Raw genomic sequence first — 18280 nt, 5'->3', positions numbered from 1 at the left:
TTTTTTTTTTTAAATGTTTTTTCATTTTTAAGAGAGCATGAGCTGAAGAGGGGCAGAGAGAGAGGGAGACAGGGGATCAGAAGCAGACTCTGCACTGACAGCAGGGAGAGTGATGCAGGGCTGGAACTCAGGAACAGTGAGACCATGACCTAAGCCAAAGTCGGTCGCTCAATCGACTGTGCCACCCAGGCCCCCAACTTCATTTTTTTTTTTTTTTTTTTTTTAATTTAAGATGTAAACGCTCTGGGAACCAAACACAGGGTTCTCCTAGTTTGATAAGGCCCATGTGTGGCACTTTGCAAAGAGTGTCAAATGCTAATGAAATGTTCCTATTTAGTGAAATTCCCTTCTTTTCCAAGTGAAGAAACAGACTGGGAGTGATTTCCTGCGAGGGGGTAATGTGTTGCCCAAGCCACACAGTTGGCTAACACTGGTCAGTAACTGATAACGTCTGCCATGTGCTCCCCTCTGCAAAATCTTATTTAACAATCAGGCAGGTTCTCTTATTACCCCCAGTTAACTAATTAATAGAATCTGGACCTTCTGATTCCCAGTCCTGCCAACCCGTCATTTATAGTTTTGGGGCTCTTTAAATAAAAATCCTGATTTCCTTACCCGTCCTCCTAGGGTTTGTTCTAAAGAGTGCTGCAGAAAAGTGACGAAGTAGAAAAAATAAATCATGAAATGAAAATTAAAAAGAGGAAATAGTGTCACAAAGAAACCCAAAGCCATGGGGGCTGTGTTCTATGCCAGGCTGGGGACACCCCAGTTAGGGGAGAAAACACCAGAGTAATTTTTTGGACACAAGTCCTCCCGACTGGTGGGAATAGGGGTGCTTCTATGTTATGATTTGTACTCTCCTGAGCCGTTTTAAGGTTAAAGAAGGGAAAGGGGGGCAGTGAAGAGGAAGAAGAACTTCGCGAACGGAAAAAAAAAAAACCAAAACCGAGGAGGCAGAGTAGGCTGGAGAGTGCCCGCCCGCGCATCCGCCCGCGCCAAGTCCTCCGCCCGTCGCGGCCACGTGATTCAGCTAAGATGGCCGACGGGGAAAGTGGCTGCCCAGCGGGGCGGGAAGCGGAGCAGGCGCCGGGACCGGAGCCGGGAGAAGAGTTCGAGATTGTGGACCGAAGCCAGCTGCCTAGCCCTAGCGAGCTGCGGAGCGCGGCCAAGCCGCGGGTGGGGCCGGAGGGCTGGTCGGCGCCCATCCTGACCCTGGCGCGGAAAGCCACTGGCAACCTGTCGGCAAGCTGCGGGAGCGCGCTGCGCGCGGCCGCGGGACTGGGAGGCGCGGACGGAGGCGCGGACGGCGCGGCGCGCGCAGGTAGGCTGCGGAGGGGCGCGCCCCGCGCGCGCCCGCGGGACAGGTGGCTGGCCGTGGGAGCCGGGCTGGCGAGGGAGTTGAACCTACTTAGCCTGTTAGACGAGTTGTTCACAACCAACCTGTTAGCACGCCCAACTGCTCGTCTGTTTTCTTTATACCGTGCAAGCCAAATCAGAATAGATAACGCGGATTTGGATGGTCTGAGATTGGGCTACTCCCCTAAGGAGACTCTTCTAATTGTATTCCCCCAGACAACCTCCTTACTCTTCGTTGGTGGACTTCAACAAAGTGTACGAGTTTAAGGTAGTCCGTATTTTAAAAGTACTTGAGAACTGAATCCAGTTCTGCTGTCTGCTGTAAACCTCGAAAAGCCTGCCCGGCTCATGCCTCTGGGTGTGACCGCGCATCCCGACTCACTCGGGAGTCAAAGCTCCCAGGAGGAAGTCAGGAGGCGATAGTTCCCTTCGAGCCGAGTCGTCAACTAGCTTTGTGATGGACACAAATCACCCCATTTCCCAGAGTGTGCAATAGGGATTTTTTGATTCACCCAGTGACCTGTTATAGTCCTTTTCAGCCCTTGTTATCTGGAGTAGAGTTTGAGCATGTTAGATGAATGAAAATACTAAATGATTATATCATAATATCATTAATATCATTTAAGGGTGTGACTTGGGAAGCCCTATAAAGCCAAGTATTTAGAGCCGTGCTAACCAACAAAGTAACCACTACACACGTGTGATGTTTAAATGTTAAATTAAAATTAAAACTTCAGTTCCATCTTCATAGAAAGTGCTGTGGGGCAGAGTTGACCAAGGACGGTACTGCTAAGAATCCTGATGATGTGCCTTTGAAGTTTCTTGATTCCCTCCTGCCTATCAGTAAATGTGCTGTAGAAGTCATCACTGACACCAACATAGTGAATTGTGAGAATTTCACTAGTTAAGAAAGATTGAGGAGTAAAGTTTAAAAACTGACTTTTTTTGAGATTCTTGCAAGGGAAAGTAGGACTAGAAGGTAATGAGGGAGCCTGTTCAACAATCCCACTAGCTCACTACCTTTGCACACACCTTGGGTGTGTGTTCTTTTAATGTTCATTTTTGAGAGAGAGAGAGACAGCACTCGAGCAGAGCAAGGGCAGAGAGAGAGGGGGACAGAGGATCTGAAGAGGGCTCTGTGTTTGCAGCAGTGTGCCCGATGCGGGGCTCAAACTCACAAACCATGAGATCATGGCATGAGCCGAAGTCCGACGCTCAACTGACTAAGCCACCCAGGCGCTCCACACCTGTGAGTGTTTGATTGTATACCCAGCCATTGGCGGTTAGTCCCTAAAGTCAAGGCATGAGGTGTTCTGGAGGCATCTGAGATCACATAGCAAGCAAATAATAAAATATCTGCTGTTCACTGATAAATAAAATGTACCAGTGCCTAAAATAGCATGTAGCACAGAATAATAATAAATACTTGTTGAAATGCATATTTGAAAAATACTTGTTTTCAATCCATAGTAGTGTTATCAATAATAGCCAACACTTACATTGTGCTTAGTAGATGCCAGGTCTTAGATCTGTACTTGTGTTCATTCATTTAACTTGCATAAAGACCCTAGGTGATAGCAGGACTGACTTCCTGGTGTGCATTAATGCAGACTTGGGATCATTGTGGTCATCCAGCTACTCAGAAGTGCCCCGTACTTTAAATTCTTACCATCTTCGTGTGTTTTGTTAAGTGAAGTACATTGGAACAAAGAAGTATGTAGGGGCCTTGGAGCCGGGCTCGTGTGTGGTCCCACAGCCTCCCTGGGACAGGTTCTTAGCCACCATAGCCTGCTCAGGCTGCCCTGGGGCTTCTTCCTACCACTCCCTGACCCCACTCCATGACTACTGCTGATCCAGGGAGGGTTGGGGTTGTGCACTCCGTATCTCAGGGCAGGACTGAGGGGCCTCTTGCCCACCCAACCAGATACCGACTTCATCCCTGCAGGAAATTGCAATCCCTTAGGACCGCAGGAAGGGGAGATTGACTTCCATACTTCCACCTGTGTAGCTGGCCCCATGTGATTGTCCCCGTTATAAAGAGGGAAACTGAATAAAAGAGAAGTAACTTGACCTATTTAACTTCAAAGTGACAGACCAGGACTTGAACCAAGTCTTGAACTATGCTCTTAGTCACAACACTTAAATGCCTCAATGCCTTTATAAGCAAAATGCCATGGTATACATAGATTTTTTTTTTTTTAAATAGCCACTTTAAAGAAAATATTAAATGAGTAACTGCCACTTAGCTCTGGCACCAGTTGGGAACATGGCTTACCAAGGGCTGCAGCGTGGGGAACTGAGTGGCCAGTCCCGGATGTAATAGAATTTGCAGCCATCAGATAGAACAGGAGTGAGGGTAGGGAAAAGGAAATGGACACTGGGCAGCAGGCTCTGCAGAGGCTTCAGAAAAGCAGGTCGGGACAAAACCATGGCCACCAGTTCAGCCAGGGCCAGGCAAGGGCCACCTCGTTCATCTCTTTTTCTTTCTTTGATGTGTTTCCACAAGCAGTGAGGGCAGAGCTTTTTCAGAGGAACAGCAAAGGAGCAGAAATTGAATGTGAGCGGTACTCCTGCCAGGGAAAAATTTTTTTGATGATCTAGGTTAAAGGCAAATGTGGATTCTTGCAGAATGCTTCAAATACTTGTTTTACAGTGTTATCCCATGTGGGGCCTGTTAGCACAGAATGCCATAGTGATCGTGTAGTTGTCTTGTTTCAGTTCTTTGTTGTTGTTTTTTTAATGTTTATTTTTGAGAGGCAGTTATTTTTGTGGCCTAGTCGGTTTAGCACCCAACTTCGGCTCAGGTCATGATCTCACTGTCCCCGTGAGTTCGAGCCCCAGGTTGGGCTCTTTGCTGTCAGCACAGAGACTGCTTTAGATCTTGTGTCCCCTCTCTCTCTGCCCCTCCCCTGCTTCTTGCACTCTTTCTCTCTCTCAAAAATAAAATAACATTTAAAAAAATAAATGTTTATTTTTGAGAAAGTGTGAGTCAGGGAGGGGCAGAGAGAAAGTGGGACAGAGAATCCAAAGCAGGATCCACGCCGACAGCAATGAGCCTGATGCAGGCCTTGAACCCACGAACTGTGAGATTATGACCCGAACCAAAGTCAGGCTCAACCGACTGAGCCACCCACGTGCCCCCGGTTTTTTGTTGTTTTAAGTAATAAGTGCAGGTGATAAAAAAGAAATCAAACCGTGCAAAAGATCATTCAGTGTAGATAGAGTATGTCCTCCTGCACAGGAACTGTCCCCAGTCCTGTCGTATCTTTCAGTGAGCAGTCATGCATGCTTTCATCTCTCACAAACCACAGGACACACGCCAAGTTCTTCATCTTGCTTGTTCGAGTAATGCCTTCTCCTAATGGACGGGTGACAAAGTATGCATGTTCCTAAGAGTTAACGTGTCCAGCACAATGGCTTGCATGTAGGTACCCAATAAAGAGGGCGCTCTTTCAAAATCTTATAATTATTTACATACATATTTGCCACCGGGCAGGTGGTACGTATTATGCCTTTGTTCTCTTCCATGGGCAATTTTATTTTCCACATGTCAAAATGGCCCTCCACAACTGGTGCCACTCCTTCTAGAATGAAGCACAGTAACTTTTTCTACTCCACATTGCTGAACTCAGGTTAGCCCTTGAGATGCTGAGTGAAAATTCCTGACAGTTGGGAAAGTGTCAAAGTTTTCTTCCTCATCACACTGCATTATAAGATCTTTCAAGACACCAAAGGGCTACCCGGAACTCAAATTTATAAAGCATCTACTCACTTCTCTATAACTTAGAGGCCAACAACAAAAAACCCCAAACAGCCCACTCCCCGTTATGAGTCCTTACTCTCTACACCAAAAGTTACAACAAGCTGCCAGCCATTTGAGCCATTTGTGTCTGGAAGTTGCTTTTTTTTTCATGCCGCATAGCATAAAGGTATTAAAACACACAAAAAGATTTTTTAGTCAATTTGCAGGCTTTACATAAAAATTCAGATCTCCAGGGGTGCCTGGGTGGCTCAGTCAGTTGAGCCTCCGACTTCGGCTCAGGTCGTGATCTCACAGCTTGTGAGTTTGAGCCCTGTGTCGGGCTCTGTGCTGACAGCTCAGAGCCTGGAGCCTGCTTCGGATTCTGTGTCTCCCTCTCTCTCTGCCCCTAACCCACTCGCATTCTGTCTCTGTCTCTGTCTCTCTCAAAAATAAATAAACATTTTAAAAAATTTAAAAATTAAAAAAAAAACAACAAACATCTCCAGCTGCCTCTGGAGGTTGGGCCACAGGTTCCCTCCAGCTCATATTCCCAGAGCTGCACTCGTTTCTATTCCAGGCCTGGCCCCTGTGCAGGAGTCAAGCTCAGGATCCCTGAACACACCATTTATTTGGCAATTCAGGAAGTGTAGAACTTTGTGATGTTCCATGTGTTGTGCTGATGTGCTGAACTATTATTAATGCAGCTTAGAGAGATGTGACCAGCTTGGCTAGAGTCACAAAGCTATTAAAATTGAGAGATGGAATGGCTCAAAGGGGCGCCTGGTGGCTCAGGTTCTCACAGTTCGCGAGTTTGAGCCCCACATTGGGCTCATTGCTGTCAGCACAGTGCCTGCTTCAGATCCTCTGTCCCCCTCTCTCTCTGCCCCTTCCCCATTCGTGCTCTCTATAAAAAATAAACATTTTAAAAAGGAAGAAAAGATCCACTTCACATTTTGCCTAGCTCTCTGACTTAAGCACGAATGGGAACAGGTGAATAATGAAGAGAACAATGGATGGGACCCAGCCATGTACCCAGGAACGGTGACAGGAGCTGCTGCCGCCCAGCTCATATCACCTAAAACACTAGTCTTCACATGTTTTTCTCACATGACCGCCCCCCCCCAAAAATCTTCAGCTTTTAAAGCTAACATATAAAATTCTTCATCATAATTTTAAAGTTTGTAATATGTTTTCTGGCTTATTGTTAAGTACTCGCTTTTTAAAATAAAAGTGTTACATCATTCTTTAAGTGGTATGTAAATATCTAAATGATTTGATAAGCACTACTGTCCATCTTAAAAATAAGTAAGTTATTTGAAAACTTTACATTTTTTTAAAGTTTTTTATTTTTAAGTAATCTCTACACCCAACATGGGGCTTGAACTCACAACCCTGAAATCAAGAGTTGCATTGCTCTTGTGCCTGGGTGGCTCAGTGGGTTAAGCGGCGACTCTTGATTTTGGCTTAGGTCACGATCTCATGGTTTTGTGGGTTCAAGCCCCTCATTGGACTCTGTGCACTGACCTTGGTACCTGCTTGGGATTCTCCCTCTCTCCTCTCTCAGCCCTTCCCCTGCTCTCATTCTGTCTCTCTCAAAATTAATTAAAAAAAGAAAAGAGTTGCATGCTCTAGTGACTGAGCCAGCCAGGCACCCCTGAAAACTGTACATTGTCCCTTTATTCCTTGAACTTGAATTTCCATTTCACTTCCATGGTTTTTTTTTTTTAACGTCTATTTATTTTTGAGAGAGAGACAGAGCACAAACAGGGGAGGGGCAGAGAGAGAAAGAGAGAGAGAGAGACACTCACACAGAATCTGAAGCAGGATCCAGGCCCTGAGCTGTCAGCACAGAGCCCGACATGGGGCTCAAACCCACAAGCCATGAGATCATGACCTGAACTGGAAGTCAGATGCTTGACAGACTGAGCCACCCATGTGTCCCATCCATATATATATTTTTTTTTTAATGTTTGTTTATTTAATATTTATTTATTTATTTATCTATCTATCTAGAGAGAATGTGTGAACAGGGGAGGGGCAGAGAGAGAGAGAGAGAGAGGGAGAGAGAGAATCTGCACTGACAGAGCCCCATCTGTGGGGCTCAATCTCAGGTGAGATCATGACATGAGCCAAAATCAAGAGTTGGGCACTAAACCACCTGAGCCACCCAGGTGCCCCATCCACTTCCATATGTTTTTTAAAATGTTATTGTTCATTCTATCATACATTTCAGAAACAAATGTAAATGAATTAAAATTCAGTAAACTTTTCTTGTGACTAAAGCTCTAAGTGTATAAAATATTTTTCTTCTGGAATGAATTACCATTAAAATAATTAGAAATGCTAAGTTGACAAAAGGATATAATTTCTTGTTATTCTCTAAATGAGCTGGTTTGGTTTTTTGCATTAGCATGTATCTGTAGATGAAAATATGTGATTTACTGATAAAATATGATAGGATTCAGCATCAGTTTTATTCCTGTGTTTTATAGATGTGATCCCTGAGAAGCCTGGTTCATATAAAAAGAAATAGAAATGAATAATCTTGTCATAGTAATGTTGTCAAGTTTTTTAATTCCTTCCAAGTTGTGTGCCCCGAATCACACGGATCTATTGTCAAAAATTATTTTTTTGTTACTTTTTGTTCAAAGCAAAGGAAAATCACCTGACTTGCAAAGGACGCAACTCAGCCATATTAAAGAAGTTTCTCAAAAAGTTCCTTACTATGATAATCCATAATTATTAGACTTTTTGGAAGTGGCCTGTTTTAGGACCATAGCACCTAGTTAACATTCGAACAATTATTTATAATATTTCTTAAGATACTTATGCTGAAAAGCATTTGAAACTGTGGTAGGTTTTCTATAAAGTGTAAGAAACTACTGAAGTACTTGAATTTGTTCATACAGATTTAAAACACTAGCAGTAATAAAATGCTATAAACTGTATAACATTAATTTGGATTGAGCAACCATCACTTTTATTAACATTTCTCACATATTTATTTTAATGGATCTATTGAAAGTAGCACTTGGTGCAGTACAAAATAAGTATACATTTGCTTATCTTTTAAACCATTAAACTATTTGTTGCCCTTTTTTGGCTGATGTGCTTATTATTAAATATGGTCACTGGAAGCCAAGAGAATATGGGTCAAAAGACTAGTTCCTTGGGTATTTCCAGACGTTTTTGGTTAAGGCTTGTTTTGCTCTCTTGGATCTCCCCAGATCTTTGGTTTTTACTTTAATTTATTAAATGTATTTTCTGTACTGAGATCTCTTTTTAATTTTTTTATTTAGTAATCTATATCTTAAGCATTTCACAGTGCCTGTGTAAAAATAATAAAACTCTAATAGGATGATATAGAATAAAGGAGACTGATCAGTTACCAACAAAAGGTTCCCCAAAAAAAGTTTTTACCAAGGGGTGCCTGGGTGGCTTAGTCAGTTAAGCATCCCACTTCAGCTTAGGTCATGATCTCATGGTTTGTGAGTCTGAGCCCCACATCAGGCTCAAACTGTCAGTGCAGACCCTGCTTCCTAGACCTCGGTCTCCTTCTCTCTCTGCCCATCCCCATCTCACTCTCTCTCAAAAATAAGTAAACTTTTTTTTTTTTAAAGGCTTGCGGTGCCTGGGTCGGTTAAGCAGCTGACTCTTGGGTTTGGCTCAGGTCATAATCTCATGGTTTAGTGAGTTTGAGCCTGACAGTCGCTCGGCGCCGACAGTGTAGAGCCTGCTTGGGATTCTCAGTCTTCCCTCTGTCTCTGACCCTCCCCCACTTGTGCAGTCTCTGTCTCTCTCAAAATAAATAAATTTTAAAAAATAAAAATACATTTTTAAGGCTTTACTAAGACTTATCAAGTGAAAATTATACTTGTAATTCTTTCATTTAGTTACATGTTTAGACCACAACACTCAAAACGGGGACACCTAGGTGTTGCTTATTTCATTACAGCTTTGCCAATACAACATTTTTTGACAAAAAGACATAGTTTATGTGTACTTCAAATCCAGTTTCATTGAAAACATGGAGCTACAGTTTTGGCCTATTTAATTTATGGCACATGTCCATCAAGTTAATGGTATATCCTAGGGAGGAGTATTGAGACTGGATGAGAATAATTACATGTATTTATAGGGGAAAATTTATAACTTTCTAAATTTGGGATACCCATTAAAGAGCTAGAGACCTTCCCTCTCCCCCAAGACCAGGTTTCCTTAACTAAGTACAATAAAGCAATGAGAGATTGGAAGCTCTTCATGTTTTGGATGATTTGATGAATTATCAAAGAAGGCTTCACCTCCATTTGGTGTGTGGGACTTTGTGGACCCCAGGTCAATGCATAAAAAGGAAGATGTGGGATAGGGAGGGAATCTGTATCCAGGGCACAGAGGTTCAAGAGCACTGGCCTCGGGGTTTCAAAACACACCAGGTTCGGCCACTCACCACTGACAAAATCCAAAGGCAGAGACAAGGGGTGGTGAAGCAGAAAGGAATTTATTTCCATGAGGCCAACACCGGGAAGACAGTGGACTAGCCTTTCAAAAGCGATTTACAAAGTGCTGAAAATACAGATTTGTGTAAGGAAAATGTGGGACAAAGGCCGGTGAGTACAGACAGGTGGACAGTAAAGGTCAAGTCTATCCTGGTCTTCAAGTCAGTCACGTGGGGTTTTGCTGGCTCAGGGCAGTCCTTATTGCCTGAGGGGGTGGTTTCTGAACGCAGCATTCTGCCAGAGGTAACATAAGCTGGAAAGAACTTCAATTAGAAAGTACTAAGATCAGAACGGAGGTATTTGAAAACCTCTTTCAAATCAGGCTGTCATGTGGAACTGTCACACTTGAGCTGGAAACGGATTTCCTTCAAGCTCCTGGGCTTGCGTAGCCCTGAGCAGGAATCCTGGTTACGTATTGTGATTAGAAGACCAGTGTGGTTTACAGAACTGGGCGTGGTACCTTCTTCAGCAGTAAATCTTTACAAATTGCTTCTATGTTTATTGCTCCACTCAGGGTTCTTCCCTCCTCTTAATGAGGTTTTACAATTTTTATTTCCTTTGCCAATCATCCAGTTCATTAAAGTTTTCGAATTTATAAATATAATACATAGGATTCTCTGAAAGTAATTCATGGTCATAATTCATTATGTAGTTCTTTTCAATTTAAGCTGTACATGATGTGCTCTTTTAGCTATCTTTATGTTCATATTAATGACCGTGAAATAAAACAGCTATAAAAGATTAATATCACTACTAATTTATACAGATCAATAAGACAGTTCAGCGAGAAACGTAAAAGATTTGCAGGCAATTCACAGAATACTAGGAGAGGATAAACATGAAAAGCTACTTAACCTCATTGGTAATCAACAGCTGCAAACTAAAACAATACGACTCCCTCGCCCATCCAGTTGTCAAATATTTAAGACTAAATGTTGGCGTGGGTGAGGAGACGCGCGCGGGGCTGTTTTTTCTGCCAGGACTCGGTTAATAGCATGGAGTCTACATTTTTAATTTCCAGGATGACAGGCTCCTGGGTATTAGGGGGACACCTGGTAAACATTTGTCATGGATATCTGATACAGCCGACAAACCTTTTTTTACTCTCAAAACAAAGCGACGTTAATGGAGCTGAAATGGAAACGTAGCAGTTCTTTTGATTCTAACGGTTTTACCCACAAATGTAAAACTCGTAATTGTCCAGTAGCTGTGGGCAACAGTTGACGGGCAACAACGAGAATTTGAGTCTGGAACTGAGGGGCAGAGGCCTCCCCGAAGACACTTGGGCTGACACCATGGGACAAAAGAGCCGGTTCAGTTGGCCTTCTGAACAGACTGAAGACGAAGGGTACTCGGGCAGAGGATGCAAAATGGCGCCCGTGAGCTTCGTGGGCGTGGCCTCTAGCTGGGCTCGTCCAATTGGAGTGTTCAGGGGCGGAACGCTTTCCCCCCAGCTCGCCTTCTATCTTGGGGCGGGGCTTCCTGGAGTTTGCCCCCTTCCATTGGTCAAAAATGGAATACTGGGTGTGGGAAAGGCCAATCTCGGCAAGTCTTAGTAGGACGGTCGCCTTAGCAACGCGCGGAGCCGCCTGGGAAAGGTCTCGGGAAACTGACCCGCGGCTTAGGCTTCCCGGGTGCATCTATGACCTCCAGGGATCAGAGGCCGTTTGACTGCGAAACCCAGTTATCCGTCCTCCCGCACGTCCGTGCTTGGAACAGATTGCCTGGCCCCGCCTGGACGATCTTCCATCCATTGCCCTACATCTAACGTCCTCACCCGGGAACACACTCAGCCCACTAACGAAGCTGTCCCTGTTTGTGCCCCAACAGCTTCCAAGTGCCAGATGATGGAGGAGCGTGCCAACTTGATGCACATGATGAAACTCAGCGTCAAAGTCTTGCTCCAGTCTGCCCTGAGCCTGGGCCGCAGCCTGGATGCGGACCATGCCCCCTTGCAGCAATTCTTTGTAGTGATGGAGCACTGCCTCAAACACGGGCTGAAAGGTGAGCCTGAGGGGGGGCGTTCGGGGGCGTGGAAATTCGGGCTAGCTGTTTGCTCAGCAGGCATTCATCAGTGCCAAACATTGTTCTTGGTGCTTGGGATAACAGCAGTGTACAAAACCGACAAGCATCCCTGCCCTCAATAAGTGACATTTAGAGCAGCACTGTCTGGTAGGTCAGCTACATGTGCAATTTTTACTGTTCTGCTAGTCACGTTAGAAAAAAAAAAAGTGAAAATAAACAGGTGAAATTAATTTTAGAACATACTTTTTTGTCCCCAGTATATCCAAAATATGATTTTTACACACAATATTTAAAAGCCTTATTAATGAGATTTTTACATTATTCTTTTTTATACTAAGGCTTAAAAACCCACTGTGTTTTACATCTCGATTGCACTGGCTACACTTTAAGTGCTCAGTAGCACATGTGGCCACTGACTACCTCTGACAGCACAGTTCTAGAGGACCAGACAGTAAAGGCAGAAACAAACTTAATTACAAAATGCTACAAATTCAAGGAAGCAACATGGGTTTCTACTAGAGTGAGAGGGGAAGGCCTTGCTGAGAACTATGAGCTGAGACCCAAAAGAGAGTTAGCCGTGCAGAGATTTGGGGCAAGAGCATTCCTGAGGGAGAAAAAAACAGGTGCAGAAGTCCTGAGTGAGACCAAGCTTGGTTTGAGGAAGATACCAGAGGGCTCAGAGGGAGAGTGCGGGGAGATGAAGTCAGGGAAATAGATTGGGGGGTGGGGGAAGGCTGGATGGTGTAGACCTTTATAGGTCACATGAGGAGTCAGATTTTATTCCAACTGTATCTGGAGGATTTTAAGCAAGGGAAAACATGACCTGACTTACATTTTTAAAACAACTTCCACGTGTTTGAACAGATTGTAAGGGTGGGGAGCCGACCATATTGGGAGCAAGAAGACCCATTAGAAGATTATTGGCAGTGGGTCAGATGAGGGATGGTGGGGATAATTTGAGCATTGATTTTGACATCAGGTAGGAGGGAGAAAGGGGAAGGCTTTCTACAAGCAATACAGATATGAGATACTTGTTTTATTTCATGGGCAGTAAATACTTGGAGTAAGAACATATTCGGGATATCAGAGAAACCCTGTCACCAGAGGAAGGGAGAGCTCATTTGTTACCTGGCATCTGAGTCCCTGAGACTAAATCAGGATTAAGTGGTAGAGTCGTGCATTGTCTTTTTGGCTTTTGGGAGAGAGACAGTGGACACCTGAAGACATTTTGCAACCTGTTCTTATAAATAACACTTTTGTTTTCCCTTTTAGTCAAGAAGAGTTTTATTGGCCAAAATAAATCTTTCTTTGGTCCTTTGGAGCTGGTGGAGAAACTTTGTCCAGAAGCATCAGATATAGCCACCAGTGTCAGAAATCTGCCAGAATTAAAGTGAGTGAGAAGCAGTTACACTGACTTAATGTTAAAAACAAAAACAAAAACAAAAACCTTGTATTTACCCATTTCTCAACTACTTGCTGATAAAACTTTTTCTAATTCAGAACAAATTGTAGCATGAGCCACACTCTACTTAAACTTTAGTTCCAGCCCTGATGCTCATAATCCTCAAGATCTTCAGCAAGATTTGCCCCTCCCTGAGCCTCAGTTCCCTTATCTTTCAAATGGGGTTTGAAAGATTCCTGCTTGTCACACAAGGTCACGTAGTTTGAAAGATGTGGTGGGGCACCTGGCTGGCTCAGTAGAGCATGCAACTCTTGAGTTCAAGCGCCATGTTGGGTGTAGCGATTACTTTAAAAAAGAAAAGGTGTTGTCACCTGAGGAGCGGTTACAGGAGTAAAAGGAGTCATCATTACACTCCTGGGAATCCGTGCTTCAGATACATCTGGGCACCTTTCTGAATAGTGTAGTTCGGGCCAGATTTTCGATTCTGGGACATGAGACATTTGTGAAAAGGTGAGACTGACAAATCATTTGCCATGTCTGGGTTTGCCTCAGGATTCCCCATGCATAGGCTCAAAATAAAAAAACTGGACAGAATACAAACAAGGCATCATCATGAAATTTGGAACTAGAAAGGGACCTAGAGATCCCTGGGCCGATACAAAAGAGCACCCTGCAGTCTCCCAGAGGGGGACACGACTGTCCAGCCTCTGATGCTTCTCCCAAGGACCTAGCCTGTTCCATTTTGAGATAATGATAATAACCAGCATTCACTAAGGGCCTGCCATGTTTCCAGGAGTTGTGCTAAGGACATTTCAGGATCTCATTTAATCCCTCTCAACAAGCCTCTGGGAAAGCTGTTGGAATCCCCACTGATAAGTACAGAAACTAAGACTGAGTAGCTAAGTAACCTGCCCAAGGTCCGTTGGCAAGTGAGTAGTAGAGCCAGGAAGAGAACACAGGTCTGCAGGACTCTGGAACCTTCTAAAGCCCATTGACCTCCATTGCTACAGAACCCTGTGCATTCTTATCAAGACGAAATTTAAGCCTCTGTCCCTGTCCCTAGTTCAGTCCTCTGGGCTTGTACCACAGGTGGTGAAAGCCTTTTGTACATGACAACCTTCAAATCTGTATTTGGTGATCTGTCATGCACTTCCCTCATCTTCTGCTTTGCTTCATACTTATGTGGTCCTGTTTGCCCACCCCTTCCGACCAGCTCACTCCCTCAGGAGTGAAGCAGCTAGACCAAGTCCCAGCATGTTCAGGTCGGAGTAGAACAGTCCCTCCTACGCTCAGACCTCTGTTTCCAGTTATGCATGGGAGGCATTTTTGAAGCCTTATGCTAACAAAGAGCTCACTGTCAGCTAAACCCACTACTCTGTTCCCCTATTAACTCTGGCTGCTAAACAGGCTTAGGTACCAAAATCCTACCCTGTCTGCCAAAGAGGAAATATACAATAGTTCCCTTTCCTTGATGCCTCCGGGAGTAGCCTCACAGGGGGCTGCATGGGAAAGGACTTTTTTTTTTTTTTTTTTAACTATTTCGTTAAATAGTAATGAAAGTTCTAAAATTTTGGTATTATTTTGGAAGTTATGACTAGTGGGGTTTTTTTGGGGGGAAGGGGTTGTTTAAGATTGTTTGAAACTTGTAGGATGAATTTTTGCATCCTGAGAGGAATCTGTCCAAAATTCAGTTCCCCTGTCTAAAATGAAAATACCAGGGTGGGGCGCCTGGGTGGCTCAGTCTGTTAAGCGTCTGATTCTTGATTTCAGCTCAGGTCATGATCTCACAGTTTGTGGGTTTGAGCCCCGCATTGGGCTTTGCACTCACAGTGGGGAGCCTGCTTGGGATTCTCTCTCCTCCTCTCTGCCCCTCCCCTGCCCTCTCTCTCTCTCTCAAAAAAAATTTTTTTTTTAAAGAAAAAATATCAGAGCTCCTAGGTGGCTCAGTTGGTTAAGCATCTGAGTGTTGATTTTGGCCTCAGGTCATGATCTCACAATTGTGAGACTGAGCCCCGCGTCAGGCTCCACACTGGGTATAGAGCCTGCTTAGGATTGTCTCTTCACTCTGCTCCTCCCCCCCCCCCAAGTAAATAAACAAACAAACAAATAAATAAATGAAAATATCTTTTGCAGTATGATTTGTCACCCAGATTTTTTCTTTTTTTTTTTTTAAGTTTTATTCATTTTGAGATAGAGAAAGCAAGTGAGGTGGGGGAGAGAGAGAGAGCAATAGTGAGAGAGAGAGAGAGAGAGAGAGAGAGAGAATCCCAAGTGGGCTCAATACTGCCAGCGCAGAGCCCGATGCAGGGCTCAAACCCACACATCATGACATCATGACCTATGTCTGACGTACAAACCTAATCTGGTATTTCCTGGCCCCCTGTGAAATTTTATGAATATATGCAAAGGTTTATCTAATTGTATTTGTTCCAGAAATCAGATTTTTGAGGATTAAGAGTGTTTTTTTCTCACTCTTTTGTCAAAATAGGCAGTTCTTCCTGCCCCATGCTTTAATAAAATAATCTTTTTGCATCAAAAAAAAAAAAAAAAAAAAACCAACCAGACAAAAAGTACATGTCCATGATACAAAATTCAAACTGTACCCAAAGAGCTGTTTTCTGGGCTTTCTCAGACCGTATGTTCCACCCAACCCCCAAAGCCACTATTCTTACAGTGTTCTCTGTGTTCATGTTGATGTGCATGTACATGTGTGAATATGTGTATCTCTTTAAAGTGGGGTTTGAGGGGTTTTTGGTGTTAACACCTTAACAGTTTGATTCTCTGAATTCTAGGACAGCTGTGGGAAGAGGCAGAGCATGGCTTTATCTTGCACTCATGCAAAAGAAACTGGCAGATTATCTGAAAGTGCTTATAGACAATAAACATCTCTTAAGGTATTTTTTTACCTCCTATCTTTGCTTGTCTTTCGCTCTGTAAATAATTAGAACATAGTTCTGCAGATTGTTTTGAATTGAAACGAGTATACAACATACACAGCTTTTATTTGAATTATTATTCATCATAAATTTCCTGTGGCTTAGTTTTAAAAGAGTATTTCAGTTTGTAAGCACAGGTATCTGAAAGTCCTTTTGAATGAAGAGTCATACTTACTTTTCATTTTGAAAAGTCATTTCGAAACTCATTCTTCAAAATCCCTGTGATTAGGTAACTGACAGCCTACTCAGTTAAGCTTCAACAAAATGTTATTTATTTGACTTGTTGATAACAGGGAAAAAATGACTTTAAAACCAGATGCAGTGAACAACTTTAAAGTATAAAATCCTGCTTTTTTCAAGATATTACCTATCTTAGGATTCCATATCCAGTTTGTAAAATTTTATATCTCTTAGCATCAGTAATGACTAACTGGCTGTCTCTGAAATTTATGACTGGTTCATTTTTTTTTTTTTAATGTTTATTTATTTTGAGATAAAGAGAGAGAGCAGGGGAGGGGCAGAGAGAGAGAGGGAGAGAGTCCCAAGCAGGCTCCACACTGTCAGCACAGAGCCCAACATGGGGCTTGATCTCACAAACCATGAGATCATGACCTGAGCTGAAATCAAGAGTCGGATGCTTAACCGACTGAGTCACCAGGTGCCCAAGACTGGTTCATTTTTGATATTTATAAATATATAAATATAAATTTATAAAATATGTACATATAAACATATGTAAGCAAAAATATCTTCATAAAAGGAATTTTCTCTAGAACATGAGCATTTATAAGGGAAGAATCTCTCTAGAGTTCATCTTTTTGTCTAATTGAGTTGACAATAGCTTTTATAGTATGGCCTGCCACTCAAAATTTTCCACGTTTTAAGTCATGGCTTATTATTGATTATATCTTTAACATGATAAATGCAATTTCAAATACTTCACATACTTTGCACTTTGAGTAAAGTCACACTGAGTAACTTCGAGGTACAGATTTTATTCTAATGAACTAATTCTTTTTTTTTTTTTTAATTGACTTATAGTTGACACACATTACATAGTTTCAGGTGTGCAACATCGTGATTCCACAAGTCTACACCATGATGCTGTACTCACCACAAGTGTAGTTACCCTCTGTTGCCGTGCAGAGTTACCACAGCACCATTGACTGTATTCCCTATGCTGGACCTTTCATCCCTATGACCTAACGAACTAATTCTTAAGATGATAAGTTCTCATGCACTCACACACACACACAGCTGGTGAACTAGCACATCACTGGTGACCAGGAGCAGTAGTAGACAGGGGATGGGGCCCCACTATGAATGGCTGAGGTGACTCGGGAGGTAAGAAAGTAAAAGCATCCAGTGTTGCTCCGTGGGACACAGGGAAGAGGGAAGGGTTTTATTCTTGGATGTTTTGGGGGTATGTGGAAACCTGCTTCCGGCTAACATGAGTGTAGAAATAGTTCCTCACAGTGCGGAAAAAGGAGCCAGCAGAGAAAGGAAGGGCAGAGTGATGGTCAGGAACAGAGGAGCCAAGAGGAGGTGAGAAGGACCAGGGTCCAGGGTCCAGATGGAGGAGTCAGCCTTAGACTAGAGGTGGGAGGAGCCCGTTCTCAACCACAGGAAGAGAAGAGAGGCCAGAGAAGAAATAGCAGCACTTGAAGCAGGTGGGGGCAGGAGGTAATGGACACCAGGGAGTTTCTGGCTTCTGGTGAAGCCAGCAGCCCAGCTGTCAGCTGGGAGATAAAAAGGGGGGCAGGTCAGGGAGATGGGGTGGTGAACATCCCTTCCTAAGAAGCCCCCTGCTGTGTCAATCTCTTTCAGTGAGTTCTATGAGCCTGAGGCATTGATGATGGAAGAGGAAGGGATGGTGATTGTGGGTCTGCTGGTGGGACTCAATGTTCTCGATGCCAATCTCTGCTTAAAAGGAGAAGACTTGGATTCTCAGGTAAAATAGGAATCTTGGCTCTAGGTGGAATGCCTTCTTTGGGCCAGGGATTTTCCATAAGATCTGAGGACATGGGCTGAGCTGAAGAAAGGGGCAAATGGCAGAGGGTGTCTACTGGAAGGCTGGGGCAGAGGGGGAAGCCCCCCGGGGAAGGGGAAGTCTGGGCCAAGGCACGGAGGCACATGAAATGAAGGTAGAGGCTGGGCTCAGTTTCCAGGCCATCAGTGTCCTGCGAAAGGGTTTGTCTTTTGTGTCTGGAACCTTGGGAAGCCATCAGAGGGCTGCCTGGGTAGCGCAGTGAAGCATTTTGACTCTTGATTTCAGCTCAAGTCACGATCTCCACAGTTCGTGGGTTCGAGTCCCATGTCAGGC

General features: G+C 43.7%; 1 protein-coding gene across 3 annotated transcripts in view; it reads left to right on the top strand.

The window, feature by feature from the left end:
• The first annotated feature begins 1008 nt into the window (after positions 1-1008).
• Positions 1009-18280, top strand: part of RUFY1 (RUN and FYVE domain containing 1) — a 58482-nt gene continuing 41210 nt past the window's right edge. The window contains exons 1-5 of one of the 3 annotated variants that reach the window (XR_006714212.1): positions 1009-1321; positions 11425-11598; positions 12892-13009; positions 15814-15915; positions 17785-17908. Coding sequence is in view for 2 of the 3 variants with exons in the window: in XM_045485060.1 (XP_045341016.1) it covers positions 1036-1321; positions 11425-11598; positions 12892-13009; positions 15814-15915; positions 17785-17908 (804 nt within the window). In the remaining variant the exon portion in view is untranslated. The remainder of the gene's footprint in view (positions 1322-11424; positions 11599-12891; positions 13010-15813; positions 15916-17784; positions 17909-18280) is intronic. The other 2 variants (XM_045485060.1, XM_045485065.1) reach the window with 2 other exon arrangements.

The sequence above is a fragment of the Leopardus geoffroyi genome, chromosome A1, assembly GCF_018350155.1.
Source record: "Leopardus geoffroyi isolate Oge1 chromosome A1, O.geoffroyi_Oge1_pat1.0, whole genome shotgun sequence".
In the NCBI taxonomy this organism is placed as follows: Eukaryota; Metazoa; Chordata; class Mammalia; order Carnivora; family Felidae; genus Leopardus; species Leopardus geoffroyi.
This window is presented reverse-complemented; position numbering and strand designations above follow the sequence as displayed.